Source organism: Numida meleagris, chromosome 19 (genome assembly GCF_002078875.1).
Source record: "Numida meleagris isolate 19003 breed g44 Domestic line chromosome 19, NumMel1.0, whole genome shotgun sequence".
Lineage (NCBI taxonomy): Eukaryota > Metazoa > Chordata > Aves > Galliformes > Numididae > Numida > Numida meleagris.
The window spans coordinates 1,067,866-1,084,643 of NC_034427.1; the positions used below are offsets into that span (position 1 = coordinate 1,067,866).

General features: G+C 45.5%; 1 protein-coding gene across 1 annotated transcript; it reads left to right on the forward strand.

Annotated features, from left to right (window-relative positions):
- Positions 458 to 13,001, forward strand: NFS1 (NFS1, cysteine desulfurase). The gene is made up of 11 exons (XM_021416976.1): positions 458 to 1,364; positions 1,791 to 1,874; positions 2,564 to 2,716; positions 3,711 to 3,804; positions 5,237 to 5,371; positions 6,462 to 6,619; positions 8,056 to 8,161; positions 8,342 to 8,423; positions 9,806 to 9,889; positions 10,016 to 10,105; positions 10,730 to 13,001. The coding sequence occupies exons 1-11, from the start codon at positions 927 to 929 to the stop codon at positions 10,791 to 10,793; spliced, it is 1,488 nt and encodes a 495-aa protein (XP_021272651.1). The 5' UTR covers positions 458 to 926; the 3' UTR covers positions 10,794 to 13,001.

Consider the following 16,778-nt stretch of genomic DNA (forward strand, 5'->3'; position numbering starts at 1 on the left):
TTTAGATAAGTTGGGCTGTTGCCATCTGAGCCCCGTGCCACCGCCGCGCTGTCGCGGGTGGGGACACCGCGAGTGGGGCTGCACAGCGCGCGGCTCTCCTTACCCTTCCCACCCCTCTATCTTATTATTATTATTATTATCTTCCCTGCACGTGGAAAAAAAAACCCACTCTTTGGAGCGTGCGGAACATCGGGCTCTTTGTATATAAATACCCCATTTAAAAAAAAAAAAAAAACAGTACAAAACCAAAACACAACAAGCCAGAAAATCACCCAGAGCCTCTCCCCGGCGCACACACACACACACACGCGAAGGGCCCTCCCCACGCCGGTAATTAACTGACACGTTATACCACTCATCACCAATGGTGGAAGCTCGGAGCTCGCCCAAAACCCGCAATTTCACATCTGCAAACACTGTCTTCATCCACTTGACTTCCAAGACCCGCCCACACGTGGCCAACCTTTCCCGGGTTTCATGTCTTTTTTTTCTCCCTCCTCTCGGCAGGTTCATGTGCGGGGACCAGCCTTATATGGACTGTTCGCTCCGGCAATGGCTCGTTTTTTTCACGCGGCAAGCGCGGCTTCGGGCTGTGTCAGCCCCATCCAGAAGTGATCTCTTTTTCTTCTTTTTTTCGCCTTTTTTTTTTTAATTCTCGGCGCGCCGTTCCCCTTCCCCTGGAGTTACAAACTGTTTCCGAAGCGGCTGCTGCCCCTCTCCCCGAGTCCCCCCGGGCAGAAGGAGCCCGCAGAGACCCGGGGCTCCGCCGGGGCTCCGCTCGTCCCTCGGCACGAAGCGCTCCGCTCCTTTTTCTCCACGTTTTTCCCCGCCGCCCGCGCCCTCCCCTCGCGCTGTCGCCGCTGTCGCTCCGGGTGACAGCTCGGCGAGCTGCTCCTCCAACTTTCCGGCCCCGCTTTCCCCGGACCATGTCTCTGACCAACACAAAGACGGGTTTTTCCGTCAAGGACATCCTGGACCTCCCCGACACCAACGACGAGGACGGCTCCGCCGCGGAAGGGGGCGAGGAGGAGAGCGAAGCGCCGGAGCCTCCCAAGAAAGCGGCGGTGTTGGGCCAAACCCCCTTGGACGCTGTTCAGACGCTGCCTTTGAAGCCCCCTTTCTATGATAATAGCGATAATCCCTACACGCGCTGGCTGGCGAGCGCCGAGGGCATCCAGTACTCCCGTGAGTGCGGGGCCGGGGCCGCGGGGCCGGGGAGCGGCGCTGAGCGCTGTCTGTGCCCGCAGGACCCGCGGGTGCTGGACCGCATGCTGCCCTACCTGACCGGCTGCTACGGGAACCCGCACTCCCGCACCCACGCGTACGGATGGGAGAGCGAGGCCGCCACCGAGCGCGCCCGGCGGGTGAGTGCGTGCTGAGCAGGACGCCGTGCTGTCCGCCCGCAGGCTCGGCCCGCCGCGATGGGCGGCTTCGCTGCGAGAAAAAGCGGCGATAGCGGAGCGGGCAGGTGTCGGTGCAGGGAGGTGTCGGTGCAGGGAGGTGGCGGAGCGCTTCAGAACGTTTGGAAGTGATGCCTGCTGCCGCTGGGGGCTTGGCGTTGCTCCGTGACAGGCTGGTGCTCGGCACGCGGTTAATAAACGGCGAGAACTTGTCCTGTGCTCTGTATCGGTAACGACCGCTGCAGCTGTAGCGCAGCTGTGGTAGATGCCCGTGGCCAGATGGCACTTGTAATCCTCTGGCACCCTGCAAAGTATTCTTGAAAGCAGTGTTTTGGAATGCTGAATTGCCTTTTATAACAGCGCCTCAAATCCGCGTTTCTCTTTCAACAGCAAGTTGCAGATTTAATAGGAGCGGATCCAAGAGAAATAATTTTCACCAGTGGGGCTACGGAATCAAATAATATGGCCATTAAGGTAAAAGGGTTATGCTGGTACATGTCGCGTTAAAACAATCCCGTTGGGATCTGCACGTCTTTGAAGCGTTAGTACGTCGCCCAACTTAGCAGATTCTCGGGTGACTGCCTGCCAGGGTTTGCTGTGCACGCTGTGCTGCTCCGCAGCCCGCGGGTCCCTGAAATTCTTGGCCTTTAATTTCCCCGTGTGACACTGATTTAAAATACACTAGGGCTTTTCATCAAGTGCACACGATTTGGGTCAGGGTGTGACTTCAATTTTACACAGACGTAAAATGAATGCTTATCTTGTGCACGCCACATACAGGTAGTATCTTCGTTAGGAAGCAGTGGAGATGCTAATTAACAAATGTTCCTTTCTCTAAGACTACCTTGTGCGTTCACCTCTAGCCCACAGTGTGAGGTTGTTCAGACTTCTCATCACATGTGACTTCACGGCAGCTTTCTAAAAGGTGTTTCTGTTGTAAGCGATGGCTGCAGTTCCTGTCTGATGGCTTTTTTCACGGCTTTTTGGAAGTGAGATGCTTTTGTGAAGGGAGTGCTCACGGAATTGTCTGGTGTGAGTCACGCCTCGGTGCCTTTCACGTTAACGATTTCATGATTTTTTTCTTGTTTTTGAGCATCTTATACAAAGCTTGTTCTCTTCACTGACCTAACAGCGGATTTCTTGTGTGTGCCTGTGCCTGACAGGGTGTTGCGAGGTTCTATAAATCCGGGAAGAAGCACATAATTACCACGCAGACAGAGCACAAGTGCGTGTTGGATTCTTGCCGCTCCTTGGAGGCAGAAGGTTTTCGGATCACTTACCTGCCTGTCCAGAAAAATGGGCTGATGGATTTGAAGGTGAGTCAGCGAGTGGCAGAAAGATGGTGAAGATGGAAGAGCTTTGTGCTTGGGGATGGTGCTGGAGAGGACCTCGTGTCCTCTTAGTAATACAGAGGGAAAGGATGATAAATCTCACACCGTTGCAGGAGAGTCACAGTCCGATCTGTCACATTTGGAGAAGGATTTTCTGTTCTGTCTGGTGCTCCAGACCTCTCTGCCAGAGCCCATCTCTCATTGCAGCTGCTGTCGGTTCTGCCTGTGCAGGCGGAGCTGTCGTGCAGCCATGGAGGCCCATGGTCGGGCTGCAGCTGGCGCTGGGTGGTGAAATTCCTGACAGGAGCTGCTTGAGGCATCAGGCACAGTGGCTGCAGGGCTCCCTTCTGGTTTCTGCACTGACCCTTCTGGGTGTGATGGCCACAGTCCCGAGACTGAGAAGTTCTGTATGCTTATTTCCTTGGCTGTGTCCTGCAAAAAGGCAGCATCAGCTTTATCTCTAGGCCTGGCATGTAGCTCAGAGAGAGTTAGTGTGTATGTGTGGTGGAGGGACGGATCAGGCCAGCGGGCAGGGAAGTGTTCATGACGTTCTCGGAGAAATTTGCTGGCAGACTCCTCCTTTGCGTGTTGCTGTCGTGTATATGGTGCAATCACTTTGCAGTCGGCCTCGCTTTGTCTAGATCTGGGCTACACTGGCTTCTGGGAGTTGAATTCATTTAAAAAAATAATTCATGGGAATGTAGAAGACACATAGCAAAAGCCTTTGCTCGCTTGATGGCATCAGGTGACGCTGTGCATTCTGGATAAGCAGAAATGCAACTTAGCATGCTTTGCTTCCTGCCGGCATTCTGTGTTCACATGGGGTAGCGTGCTCAGCAGGGCTGTCTGTCAGAAGCTGGGGGCTAGTGATGGTGTTAGTTAGGGGGCTGGGAGCTAAGGCTTGCTGCCAAATCGAGTGCGCGCATCAAGAATTTTCTGCTTTGAGTCACAACTTGTGTCTGCCTGAATGCTTCACCAGGAGCTGGAGGCTGCGTTCCAGCCAGACACAAGCTTGGTTTCCGTGATGACTGTGAATAATGAAATAGGAGTGAAGCAGCCGATTCGCGACATTGGTAAGTAGACACCTGCTTCCAGTGGCTAGCTGATGTCACTTTGTGCCATTTTACATAATATATTCATAGTCAACGGCTACAGAAACATGTTCATGTAAAATATTAGGTGGAATATAGTAATATACCTGTGTAGCTCCTGGGATCCCACTGTGGATGTGTGCCAACAATTCCTGTGACAGTGACCCCAAAATATCCTCCTTCCCCATACTCAAGATGTCCTTTTATAAGATGTTTAAGTCAGTAGGCATATTTTAGGCTTAAGCCTGTGCCCTGCATGGTTCTGGAAGGTGTTGTTTTCCCAGGCTGTGGCAGGCAGCTTATCTTGCTCAGCAGCTGTTTTTCCTCTTCCTTAGATTCTGCTTTTTTTCTTTTTCTCCTCTTTCCCTGTCCTCCTGTTACTCTGCTGAAAGCAGCTGTATGAATGCCCTAGTCTGTTTTTCCAGTCTTCAGGATTATATATCTTCATTATTGACCACTAATAGACCATCAGTGAGTTGCTTGTAGCCCTGAGGACTCTGTTATCATCCTGTGTCTGTACTCCTACGGCTGTTGCAGTTGTCCCATGTTCAAATGCCGTTGTTCTCACAACACCTTGATAACAAGCCAAATAGGCCAGGGCTGGGGCCTGGCAGAGTTAGCCTGCAGCGCTGGCAGTATGAAGGCTGTGAGCTCCTGTTAGCAGTAGCAGTGCTGTTCTAACTGGACCACAAGAGGACAACTTCTGTCCATGCTGGCAAGATAGTGCCAAATGAGTCGCCCAGACAAGTGTGGGACGTGTTTGTGCAAAGTATAGGTTCTGTGGAAGATGAGTTGCTTGTTTTTTATCCCCTTGTCTCTTGGTGTGTTTGAGCTCTGGATGCAAAAAGAGTTGATAATAGCCTTGAGTGAGTTGAGATGTCACTAATTAGTTTATGCTCTGAGAATGGAACTGAGTACTGTAAAAGGTACTGGGGCAATAGAGCAAGTGACATTAAAAACTCTTGGCAAGAATAAGCATGAGAGTAAGCTTGTACTCGACAGATGTTAAGAAAAATTAGAAGAAAACTTAATTTCGTCCAGCTGTGGAGAAGCTTGGGTGTCCTGTTCAGCCATCTGTAGTTAAGCAGGGCGATGCCTTGGCAGGTGTGAGTTTGGAAACAATCCCTCTTCTTAGCAGTGGAAGACCTTTTAGCTTTTCAGCTGAAGAAACTCACCGTAGCTCTACCTTGTGACCTGCCTAAAGCCTTGCCCAACTAGGTGTCAGCTTCTAAACAGCTGTAGGCACTTGACTCAACTGTAAAAGAGATGTGACAGTCTGCATTTCTTCCTTTGTCACCTCGAGACTAGTCCCTGCTATAAACTGATGCTTTAGTTCATTGCTGGAATCATTGGGATCATAACAATTAGGTGAGATAATGTGTTTTTCTTATTTGCTTTTGTGTTTCTATTCCAGGTGAGATCTGCCGCGCACGTAAGGTTTTCTTCCACACAGATGCTGCACAAGCAGTTGGTAAAATTTCTATGGATGTCAATGACTTGAAAATTGATCTAATGAGCATCAGTGGCCATAAGATTTATGGGCCCAAAGGTATTTATTGTTTTTCTAAAGAATTGTTTTTCATGCTTGCCTTAAGAAATAACTGCATGAAGGTATGAAGTCAAGCCTGCCTGTCCTAGTGAAGTTTACCATTACTTAAACTGTAGAAGTTTGTTCTCGGCCTGGCAGTGGGCTGAGTTTGCAGTGGGTCGGGCAGTGCTGCCAGGTCGGATCTTCTTCAGTGCTTATGGGTTGTGAGCTGGCTTCACTGAAGGAAGAAACGGTGTCTTGTAATGGTGGTAGCGTTAGGATGAGTGGGTCTTCAGGGGTCTTCTGAATGGTATGAAGCAGCTTTTATGCTGCAGTGGTTGAAGTATCACAGAGCTGTGGGGCTAAGTTTAGGTCCGAGTCTAACTTGCAACATGGAGATCAAAAGGTAAGTGGAAAGTTTAAATTTATTGATTTTGGTCATCTTCTACTCCCATTGGCTTCTTCCCACTCATCCCTCTTTGTACATCTCTGCAGAATGGGGTTTAAAATTCAGATACGGGTTTTGTGGCTGACTCCCAAATAGTAAAAGTCTAGCTGTTATCACTGTTGCAGTCCATGTAGTTTGTGACACTGGATGTACAGAGACAGAAACCAGCTTTGCCGTATTCTATATGTTATTCAGAAACAAAAGTCCAAATGCTGAAAGGAGGCCTCGTGGGATTTGTGGCTAGCTGCTAATCCAGGGAAAGGAGTTCTGGAGCTTTGAGTTGTAAGTCAGTATGGGCACTTCAATGAATGAGATATCTATGTGTAGAAGTTTTGGAGCAAAGGGCTGAACTTCATCTTCCCAGGAGTTGTCAGAAGTAGGGGCAGCACAGAGCCTTTAGGTGCTGAAGCGTTCTGGAAGACACCGAGCTCCTCCCATGTCAGAAGCTCTGGGAGCGTGGCTGCAGAGGTGTAGGAATGGTGGGAGCGAACATTCTAGAAAGTATTGTGCTTCTGGATGCGTTCACTGCATTTTTCTCCAGTGAGGTGTCCAATTATATGTTTGCAGTGGAAACAAATGCTTCCAAATCTTGAAGTCCCTTTTCATAATTCCGGAGCTGTGGACATGTACTGCATGCATCCAGCTGCTTTCCTTGTTTTCAAGGGGTTGGTGCTATCTATGTTCGCCGTCGACCACGCGTGCGGCTGGAACCCCTGCACAGCGGGGGAGGCCAGGAGAGAGGACTGCGATCGGGGACTGTGCCCACGCCGCTGGCAGTGGGCCTTGGGGCGGCGTGTGAGGTGGCACAGGAGGAGATGGAGGTATGTGGGAGAGCACGTCTGACCCAGGGGCCAGAAAATAATACAGCAGGGCTGGTTTGATCTTCGGTTCCATAGGTCTTTTTGTGTCTGTGCGTGAACTAAATTTGATTATCGTAACATTAAGTAACAGTTTGTGCAACTGCAGGATCAGAAGTTTTTGTGCAACTGGAAGATGATTTTCAGCTTGAAGTGGTTTGAACCTTGTTTTTCCACAGCAGATTTATGATTGACTGTTTTAGTGAAATACAGCTTTAAGTGCTTATACTTGTCCCTCTGTTCTGCACACATATATTTCAGCCCCTCTGAAGCTGAATAAATCATGCTTATCTAATCTGTATTGAAACAAGGAGACCTTCTAGTCCTCTGTTCTGTTGGACTGGATGATCTGTAGAGGTCCCTTCCAACCCAAACCATTGTATGATTCTGTTAAGTGTATGTAAGTTCAGGTTTGCTGGAATTTTGCAACTAATAATTTAATGGTGGGTTGTTTTTTTTTTCTTGCTTGATCAGAACGTTTTATTTGTTAGTTCTGATGTTTAAGGCTTTATGTGCTGCCAGTGGGATACATATCTGTAGACGAATGGAAGTGCTTCCTAGGAGGCGGGCAGGGATCTACCATCTGAGCTGGGTGGTTACTGAAGCCTTGTTGGAGGCTGAAGAGCCCACAGAGCCTGGATTCTGCAGGAGCCTCACATCTGGAATCTTTTCCTGCTCTGTCAGAATTTTGGCATTTAAAAAAAAAAAAAAGACATATTTGGAAGGTTGTTTCCTTTTAAAGCTTTCTTTGGAGAATGTGACCAGGCATGCAGAAAGGATGAATTACACGTGCGTGTCCGTCCATTTCTGTGCACTGGAGCTGATACCATACCTTACTGCTTTTTTAGTGCAAGTGACCTTGTTTTTAGTCTAGAATGAGACTGTGCTCATGGGCAGCTCTCATTGTGGAGGTTACGTGTTGTAAAGTCAGATGATGGTTGAGTTCACAACTCACCCATCATGTGATGACTTGTTGTGAGTCCATGTTTATGTCATACAGTTTGAAAGCTCCTAGGCAAGTTAGGGGACACTTCTACCGTAATCGATGCCCTTTCTTGTGTTGCAAAATAAGTCATGTAATGTCATGTGCCTAGCTTGTGTTTAAGTACAAAAACGTGACACTTCTGTGAGAGACAGTTTGGCTGTTTGTTTGTAGATGGATCTTTCTGAATGATCTGTAATGTTTTGAAGGCTGAATTAGCTAGCACCAAACTGGTAATTCTCTTTTTTTGAGAGTCTGTAGAGTACTCAGAGTTTTAAAGTTCCCTTTTTAAGGTTCAGATGCAATATAACCACATCCATCTACTTCAGTCCATGTATGGCTGGTGACATGAGCAGTTTAGTGAGCTCAGATGGAAGCTGTTCCTTATTTTGATCTCCTTTTTTGGTTTCTTTGCTAGTATGACCATAAGCGAATCTCACAACTGGCAGAACGACTTGTTACGAAAATAATGAGTGAAGTTCCTGATGTGGTTATGAATGGAGATAGAGAGCATCGTTATCCAGGTAATGCTAGAAGAATCCTGGCCCTATTAGAAACGTCTTACTCCTTGGTATTAATGGTGGTGGCTGAGTAATGCACTGCAGTTAGACATGGTGCAAGTACTTCTGTGTGGTATAGGATTTACTGTAGATTTCATTTGATGGGAGTTCTTCTTTTTTTCTATTTCATTTATTTGTATGTAGGATGCGTCAATTTATCTTTTGCGTATGTGGAAGGAGAGAGTCTTCTCATGGCTCTGAAAGACGTGGCTCTGTCTTCAGGAAGGTAGGTGGGATGTGTGGGAAGGAGAGCAGTATATTTTGGAGAGAAAATAACATCTGCTAATAGACTTACAAACTAAGGAGGGATCTGCTCCGTGCCCGGTGCTTGCTCGGTTGGTTGGTGAGTCAGCCTGGCATTGGCTGCATTCTGGGATGGTGTTTTTGTGAAGTGGCACATTTCAACTGAAGGTCAAACTTACTCATCCTGAAAGCAGAAAAAAAAAAAAAAAAGGCAGAAATTCCTACCTGCCAGCTTTGCAGGCTTGTTTTGTGTTATCTGAGTGGACTTGAATTGTAATGGACTGTGATGTTCATTCTAAAGGCTACCATCATTGGAGCTGCTACAGCTTCTGTCCTTCAGCAGCATTTCACCCAGGTGGCAGACCATAACTGGAATCTAGGAAGGCTGGACAAATATCTGATATATAGTATTATATTTATTAAATATATTTTATAAATATTTTTAATAAATACCTTAGTTAATAGTGCCTATGTTTAATGCAGAAGCAGAAAGGAAATTCGATACACTTTTAGAGAGCTATATTGACTCTACAGGAGCAACGTTTCTGTTATGAAGACCATCTTCATGCTTACAATGAAGTTAATGAAGTGCCTTCCTTTTTTCAGCTCTGAGAACAAAGTCAGAAGTGCATATCTCAGTTTGAAATATTGTGAACAGGGAGAACAAGTCTTCACATGACTGTGAAGGCCAACGCTTTAATGTGAAAATCTCTTCTGAGGCTCTGCTTCATGCACTTTTTTTAAGCAGCTGTATGGTTGTGCTGCAAGTTGCTACCTGTTAAAGTTGAGTAACGACACGTAGCCAGTTCTGCCTATTGCTTGAGGATGGAGATTCTGTCTCCTCACTACCATCACTAGATCATCTTGCTCCGGATTCCTCTGTGCTCTGTTTTTTATTGATTTACATTGCTGCCAGGCAGCAACTTGTGAAATCTTTTTTCTTTTTAAATGTTCCTATTGATATGTTGCCTTCCCTGGGTAGTTCTGCCTTGGCTCTTTTATCTTCTTTTCACAGCTCCTACTTCAGCTACCTCTTGGGCTGCAATACTGCTGCTTCTATTTGGCATTGTATTAATGCACAACGTTATCTATGCATTCTCTTCTTTCCTCCTGCTCCTAACTTATCCTTCATTTCCGTTTCATGTCTGCTCCTTCCATTCTTTAGCAGCAGAAATACTACTCCCCTTGCTCCTGTCTCCTTCTGTTCACTAGTTATTTCCAAGAGGATGAGGAATGTCCTATCAATTGTTGTAAAGGATAATATTATTAAATGTGTAAGTGACCTGTTCTCTGTTGGAGATTAGTGAAGTGTAGCATCTGCATGTGAATTTAAGTGTGAAATTGGCTTTTCTTCCCTTTCCCTAGTGCTTGCACATCAGCTTCTCTGGAGCCTTCGTATGTTTTGCGGGCAATTGGAGCAGATGAAGACTTGGCTCACTCCTCTATAAGGTGTGTGGACTGATCTTTCCTACTGCTTCCAGATATATTTCTTTTCTGCTGAAAATTCACAGTGAGTTTGTTTCACTCATCCACATGCACACTGTTCCAATTATTAATGTTTTTCCTTTGTTTTAGATTTGGCATCGGTCGTTTCACTACAGAAGAAGAAGTAGATTATACAGTGCAGAAATGCATACAGCATGTTAAGAGGCTGAGGGAAATGAGGTGAGCCATCTTTTTACTGACTTTAAAGACTTCTTAGGTACGGTAATCATTTGAGGAGCTGGATTTAGTTGAAAGAAATTGTCTGCTTTAAAAATCTGTTGGTATCTCTGTACCCAAAGAAGAAGTGTTGCCAGAGTGTGTAGCGGGCTTGATCTTAACAGCAGTGAAAACTGTTTAAGCAAACAAACCTGTCAACAAACCTTTTCCTAGAGCCTGCCTATGTGAGGAAATAACGTGAGTAGGGCAAGCATGGAGAGTGGCAGCTCAGCGTTTATAAGCCAGATATAGTATTACTGCGTGTATGCACTTTGTTTTATTTTGGGGAAACTGAAGGATCTCCAGCTTACCTGGGCAGTGTCAAATGTGAGCGCTCGGTCGCTAAGAAACGTGTTCTTTATGCCAAAATGTGAGCAGGAAATGAGCACCTTCTCACTTTTTATATTGTGTCTGAATACAACACTGGAGATTCATCACGTGAAGTTCGCTGACCTCCAGAAGGGCAAGACAGATAGATATATCTGAATTTGTTGTGTCGTTGATGACGTTGCATGTTTGGTTCTTGCTGTTGATGTTGTTGTCCTTTGCATTTCAGATAGCACTCATTTTTTTCTTCCTTCTTTACAGTCCTCTTTGGGAAATGGTGCAGGATGGAATTGACCTCAAAAGCATTAAATGGAGTCAGCACTGAGAAAATGAGCTCTATCCATGGACTAGACACAAGAGGATTAAAATGCATTTTCTGTACATTCCTGAACAGCACGTTTCAGCTTTTTATCATTTGCAATTTTAATGGAAAGCTGCCTTTTCTGATAATAGTCTAACAAGCCAAAAATGAAAGTGGTCTGTATGCTGGAGAAAGGCAGGATGATTTAACAGCCATTGCATTTATATTTACACACAACAATTTATGCCAAGATGTATTCTATTTGAAAATGTATTTTGCAATGTAAAAAATGAAAGCATGAAATCCTCGTAAGAGATTGCTCCTTCTCAGTGTAAAACATCCTGTATAGCTGCTCTGTTTGCAGCACAGACCTGCTCCCAGGCTGCCGGGTCTTCTAGAGGCAAGCAGCCTTGCAGCTGCAGATTTTTTTCTGCTGCTTAAATGTGTCATGAGAATTTTTTACGTAGGAAGAAGTTTGCCATTTCTAGAGGAAAAGGATGCTTCACTGTGGCTATGTGCCTTCACAGTTAAGTTGTGTGTGGAGTTAGGAACTCTTTTTTTTTTTTTTCCCCTAAAACTGTATAGTTTTTGCTCTTTTTTTTTTTTTTTTGTGATGCTTGTACAGTCCAGTGTGCATTAATACAAAACATCGTATGGTGTTATGGAATTTAGGATACAATTGTAATGCACTTTGCTGTCCCCTCTGTTTGTTTTCTTCTACGCAGTAAAGAAAGAAAACTTGAATGACTGGGAGAGGAGGACACAGAATATGCCGGCGTCAGTTGCAGTACTAGTTTAGTTGGAACATTGGTGGAGGGGGGGGAATCTCATAGTGTACGATGTCCACTGGTTTTGTTCTAGTTTTGCTTTTTTTCCCTTGCAGTGAGTCCTTTGCCATTTCTGTAGTCTTTGCGTGTGGGCAGTTGGCCTCTGTCACTTTTGGGAGTCTTGCTCAGTTGAAGCTGGGTGTTTTGTCAGTAGGTAGGAACACGTGGCTCTGGAGTTTTTTCTTTGTGTGCCAGAGTTGACTTGTCTTGTTAGAGACTTCCATGGGAATCCATTCCCTGCAAATGTGGGGGTAAAGGGTCTGTTAAAATGGGTTTGATTAGAGGAATTTGTATCAGTATTTCTCCTTTCGTACCTTTGGTGATCTTTCCAGTAGGAAACTTAACCCTGTATTACAAAGTGCCTTTGTATCAGTTGCATAAGCAGACAGATCTCAAATTTGTTGGTTGGTTGATGGATGCTGAATTCAATATGCATTATAGGCAGTATGTCATCAGTTCTGAGTAGTGTCTACCTCGAGGATGAACCATTGTATGTAAAAGCTGAAGCTAGGTCTCACGAAGTGGATTGAATTATAGAATTGTTCGTTTTTCTGTTAAGGACAGATTTGGTTGAATGCAAAGCTAATTCTGAATTGTTCTGTTTGAAATTACAAGCTTTAGCAGTCTTAATATTGTAGGACTGACTGGCACCTTATGTTTCATCACCATGCTTTTAAAACTTCCATATGCATAACTAGGTTTTAGAGGCGTTGTTTGTATTATATTTTATCCTTGGGCCATGTATGGTTTCTGGGTTAAGCATGTGAAAGAATTGCCCAGCCTGTTTTAGAACTGTATGTTTATGAATTTGTTCTTTGTGTTTCATGGATGATAAAAATATAGATAAAACTTAAACTTGGCTACTTTGAATCTCTGTAGGTAATTATAAAGTTGAAGTTAAATGAAGAAGAAAGATTAAAGCACTATTTTGGGGGATCTGCTTATCTAGCTCAACCATTGTGCATGATCAGTAAGTTGCTAAATTGCAGTCTCTCGTTAGATGACAGAGGAAGATAAGTTTATCAGAACACTGATACATGCTCTTTCTCTCATCAGGCTGACACTTGACTTTTGATGAGTCATTCCTCTCAAACCTAATGTCTGATCTGACCTAATATTTTCTTTTAAACTCACCTGGCTTGGTTGTGATTACTTGAAGAAAAGGGAACTCAAACCTTGAAGGTCCTTAGCACCTCTCATGTACTATCATATATAAATGCTACATGTAAAGGTTTGGGCAACTCATTCACACTATTAAACAATGTTTGAAAATGCTAATATGTCAAGAGGAGGAATAATTAATAATGGAGATAAGTCTCGCCCATGCGAGAATGAAGAAATACTAATGCTGAATGTCTATTTGTACACCACTGAATGCAATTAAAGATTTTTGTAGGGAAGTTAATTTCTTTGTAAGGGATATTTAGAAATGGAGGCATCTGCATTTTGTGGGCTTTCTTGGTGGTTAATTGAAGCCATCTGCAGGACATTAATTTAATAGTAGGAAGTAAGAAAGGTGAGGATTTAGTGTCATTGCTCTGTAGATGTCGTAAAAGTTGAGACAGTGTGATCAATAGGAATAGAACAAACGTCCAGGAATAGAATAGACATCCAGTAGTGTGAAATAGATAGGCAATGTGCAAGAAAAGAAAAGAAAAATCTCTTTTATGGGTTTCTGGCACTTCTGAAAGCTGATAGAACATATTGCCTAACTGCTAAGCTAGCATTTCCCGGGGAAGATAACATGGAATTAGTTACCTCTTGTGGAAAGAGAAACGGATAGTTAATAGATTTGTTGACAATATTATGCAGCCAGGCAAAAATCATTAGATTTTAAAAATGAAAAATTAACATAAAAGCTATTGATCCCAGCAAAATAACTGCCTCATTTTTGATCTCGTATCTGCCTGATTGACTGAACTACTGTTCTCTGGTGTGACTGCAGTCACAGTCTGACTGTCTTCAGTCATATTGGTTTTGCTGATAGTATGTACGCTCTGTGCTTTGACAAGGTACTTTCCCAAAGCTGAGTCCCACAGAGTTGGTATAAGAGATCTTCTCTACTGAAGACAGTTTTGATTAAAACTCAGGACACTAAATATTGTCCCGCAGTGGAAGAAGTGAAGGTCACTTTTCAAAATGGACAAGCGGAATGCTTGGAAGAACTGAGCACTCTGACAGCTGATCTTCCACACACTTATCCAAAAGAGCAGTAAAAAAAGCTGGTACAAGATGGTCAAGTAAAGCTCTAACTTCAGAGCAAAGAGGTTTTGTGCTAAATAGGTGTAGTAAAACATTTAAATATGGGGTTTATTTTAGGGAGGTGAGGTGTCTTGCAAGTAACTGCACAGAATCAATAAGGCAATTCAGAACAAATAGCTGACTGACATTTCAAGTATAGGTATGAATGAGGAATGAAAAGAAGAGAGTTTTTGGGAAGCTTCTGTAGGATTGTTTCTGCTGAACATCTACAGAAATGATCTGGGAACAATTAAAACTTGCAGCTGGTGCTTGGTAGTCAGGAAAATACAAAGCAGTACAACTCATTTGATAAACTGACTGATTCGTCAAAAATGTGTCCTGGTAAAGAGGGATGAGTAAGATCAGAGGTTGTGTTTTTTGAATGGTATCTGTGGTGAGCTGGAGAAGCAAGGAGCCTGGGATTTAGAGTGATGTTTCCAGACTAACAGCGTAGCAAAAACATAATGCACTGAGAAAATACTTTTCTTTCAAATGTGGAATCGGCACAGCAGATGATGGTTCCATCAAGCCTTACCTTAAAGTGCCCTGTGTTATTTTTTTTCCCTACTTTTATACCTAACATCCTACTTCAGTTTTAGCTTAGGCAGAGGGCACAGATAAACCAGCTCTATTTCAGAATTTTCTTAGTACACAGTAAACACAATTCCCACTCTTCCAATATTATTTTCTCTGCTTATTTCTCGCATGCATGATATGAGTGTGCATGTTGGACGTTGTTTCTTTAATCTTCTGCCTACAAGTGTTTTGCTTTCCAGAGACACTGTATACTGCTTTCTTTTCCCTCCTGCTGGTGTCTGACTGCATCATGCTGCCAGCTCCTCTTGGGTACCTTTGGCCAATTGGCATGCTCCTAATAGCTGTCCAGGACTGTGTTTCTTTTCATCCACAGTACACATTTTCTTCAAGTGTTCTTGAGAGAACATTTAGTCCAGTCCCTATGAGTGTTTGGGTATGACTGAGAAGACACTGAGGTCTGCTCTTTGGAGGTAATCCCAATCACAGACATCTGTGCCAGACTTTGCTCCACTTGTACTGCAGCACAGACTATAATGTTTGAGGTGCTAGCTTCAATCTGCAACAACACTGTTGATGCGCAGCAGCTGGCTGGGGTGTAGAGACTTGCTTAGCAGCACCCTTTGTGGATTTGGTATGGATGCAGACTAGAGAAAATCTAGGGAGGATTGTATCAGTTGGGTGTGGGTTTTTTTTTGCTGGTTCACACAGCAAATGTCACACATTAATTAAGGGACTAGAGCACCTCTCCTATGAGGAAAGGCTGAGGGAGGTGAGATTGCTCAGCCTGGAGAAGAGGGAGTCTCGTCAATGTCCATACATACCTGAAGTGAGGATGTAGAAAGGATGGAGCCAGGCACTGTTCAGTGGTGCCCAGTGATGGACAAGAAGCTATGGGCTCAAACTGACAGATGGGAGGTTCCTTCTGAACATTAGGAAGCACTTCTGTGCTGTGTGAGTGGCGTAGGTTGCCCAGAGAGGTTGTGGAGTTTTCCTCCTTAGAGGTCTTCAAAAGTCACCTGGACATGGTGCTGGGTACGCTGCTGTGGGTGGACCCAGAGGTCCCTTCCAGCCCTAACTGTTCTGCAAATCTGTGAAATCTTTCATCCAGACTTTGTTTCAACAACACAAAGCAATGATGTGACTCAATGTGTTGTACAGAAGCCCAGCATTCTTAGTTTTCTTCCAGTCTTCAGCACTGTCCTTCTGTTGCCCTACCCCTGCCCACTGAAGGGTTGTTGATGCAGAGCAAGGCCCTGAGCCCTGCGCTCCTGCTGCCCCTGGTGGGTGCTGGGCAAGCAGCTCTCTGCCACGCACAGCAAGCCTGGTGCTGGATGCCAGTGCTGGTTGTCCCTGGGAGCTTCCATTGGCTGTTCCTGGCGTGCATGCAGATGCTGACTCCAGTGGGTGCCACTTAAGATATGAACAAACGCATTACAAGATACCAGGACACGGCGCAGAGCAAGCAGAGGGCTGTGTGTGGCGCACAAAGGGCCCACCTGGCCCTCTTGGCTAAGCAGACAAAAGGGAGGGGTTCCCTTGACGGAAGGGATACGTTTTCAGGGCGGCCCTATCAGAAATAAAGGCTAAAAGCAGTAAAGCCAGGATTAACAAGGAGATGAGTAGGTGTGGGCTGTTTTGTGAAGGGGTTGGGAGTGGTGAGGAAGGGAGGTGCAGTGAGGGTGGGACGTGGGGCTCTATGAGCATCCCAGTGCCTGCCAACAGCTGCTGCTTGGTGCTGAACAGCAGCCGAGCTGTCAGAATCCCGGCTTTGCCAGATAAATTTTGTGTTTGTTCTGTGCAGCAGACTATGCAGGTAATATTTTCTGTTAGAAATGAGAGCTGGAGAATGTCCGTTCCATTGAGGCACAGTGATGACGGAGGTGTTCTGCTGTGCTCCCCTCAGGGTGTGCTCCGGTTGCGTGCACGGCAAGCACATCTAATTAAGCGAAGGGTGAATATGGCAAAGGGAATTTACAACGAAAAGGACATTGACTCAGGGTTACATGGCACAGCCCTAATTCTGCAACACGTTTCTAAGTGAAGAAGAAAGAAGCAGCTTGTTGCCTCAGGACTCCATGTTCGTTGCCAATTTGATGCCTCTGTTTACTCAGCAATAACCCTTCCACTCGCTTGTACCACCAATTTCCAGAAAACTCAACATATCATCAATGTGCATATGCTACTGTACCAGAGGCAACGATACGGATCGCGTGCTACAGGTCGGACGATGCCCGGCTCAGCCCGCGCCGCATCCCGAAACCCGGCTGCGGCAACGGCGCAGCACGGCCCCACCCCACACAGACACCTCCTGACGCGAGGCACCAGCCGCGCTGCGCATGCGCCATCGGACGCTGCGCGTGGCCTCGCCCCGGGCAGGGCGGGACGGCCGTAGGGGGGCGCTGCG

Coding starts and splice junctions, on each gene's coding strand:
- NFS1 (XM_021416976.1), top strand. CDS start 927: ATGTCTCTGACCAACACAAAGACGGGTTTTTCCGTCAAGGACATCCTG. Junction 1,875..2,563: donor CAAATAATATGGCCATTAAG/GTAAAAGGGTTA, acceptor TGTGCCTGACAG/GGTGTTGCGAGGTTCTATAA. Junction 2,717..3,710: donor ATGGGCTGATGGATTTGAAG/GTGAGTCAGCGA, acceptor ATGCTTCACCAG/GAGCTGGAGGCTGCGTTCCA.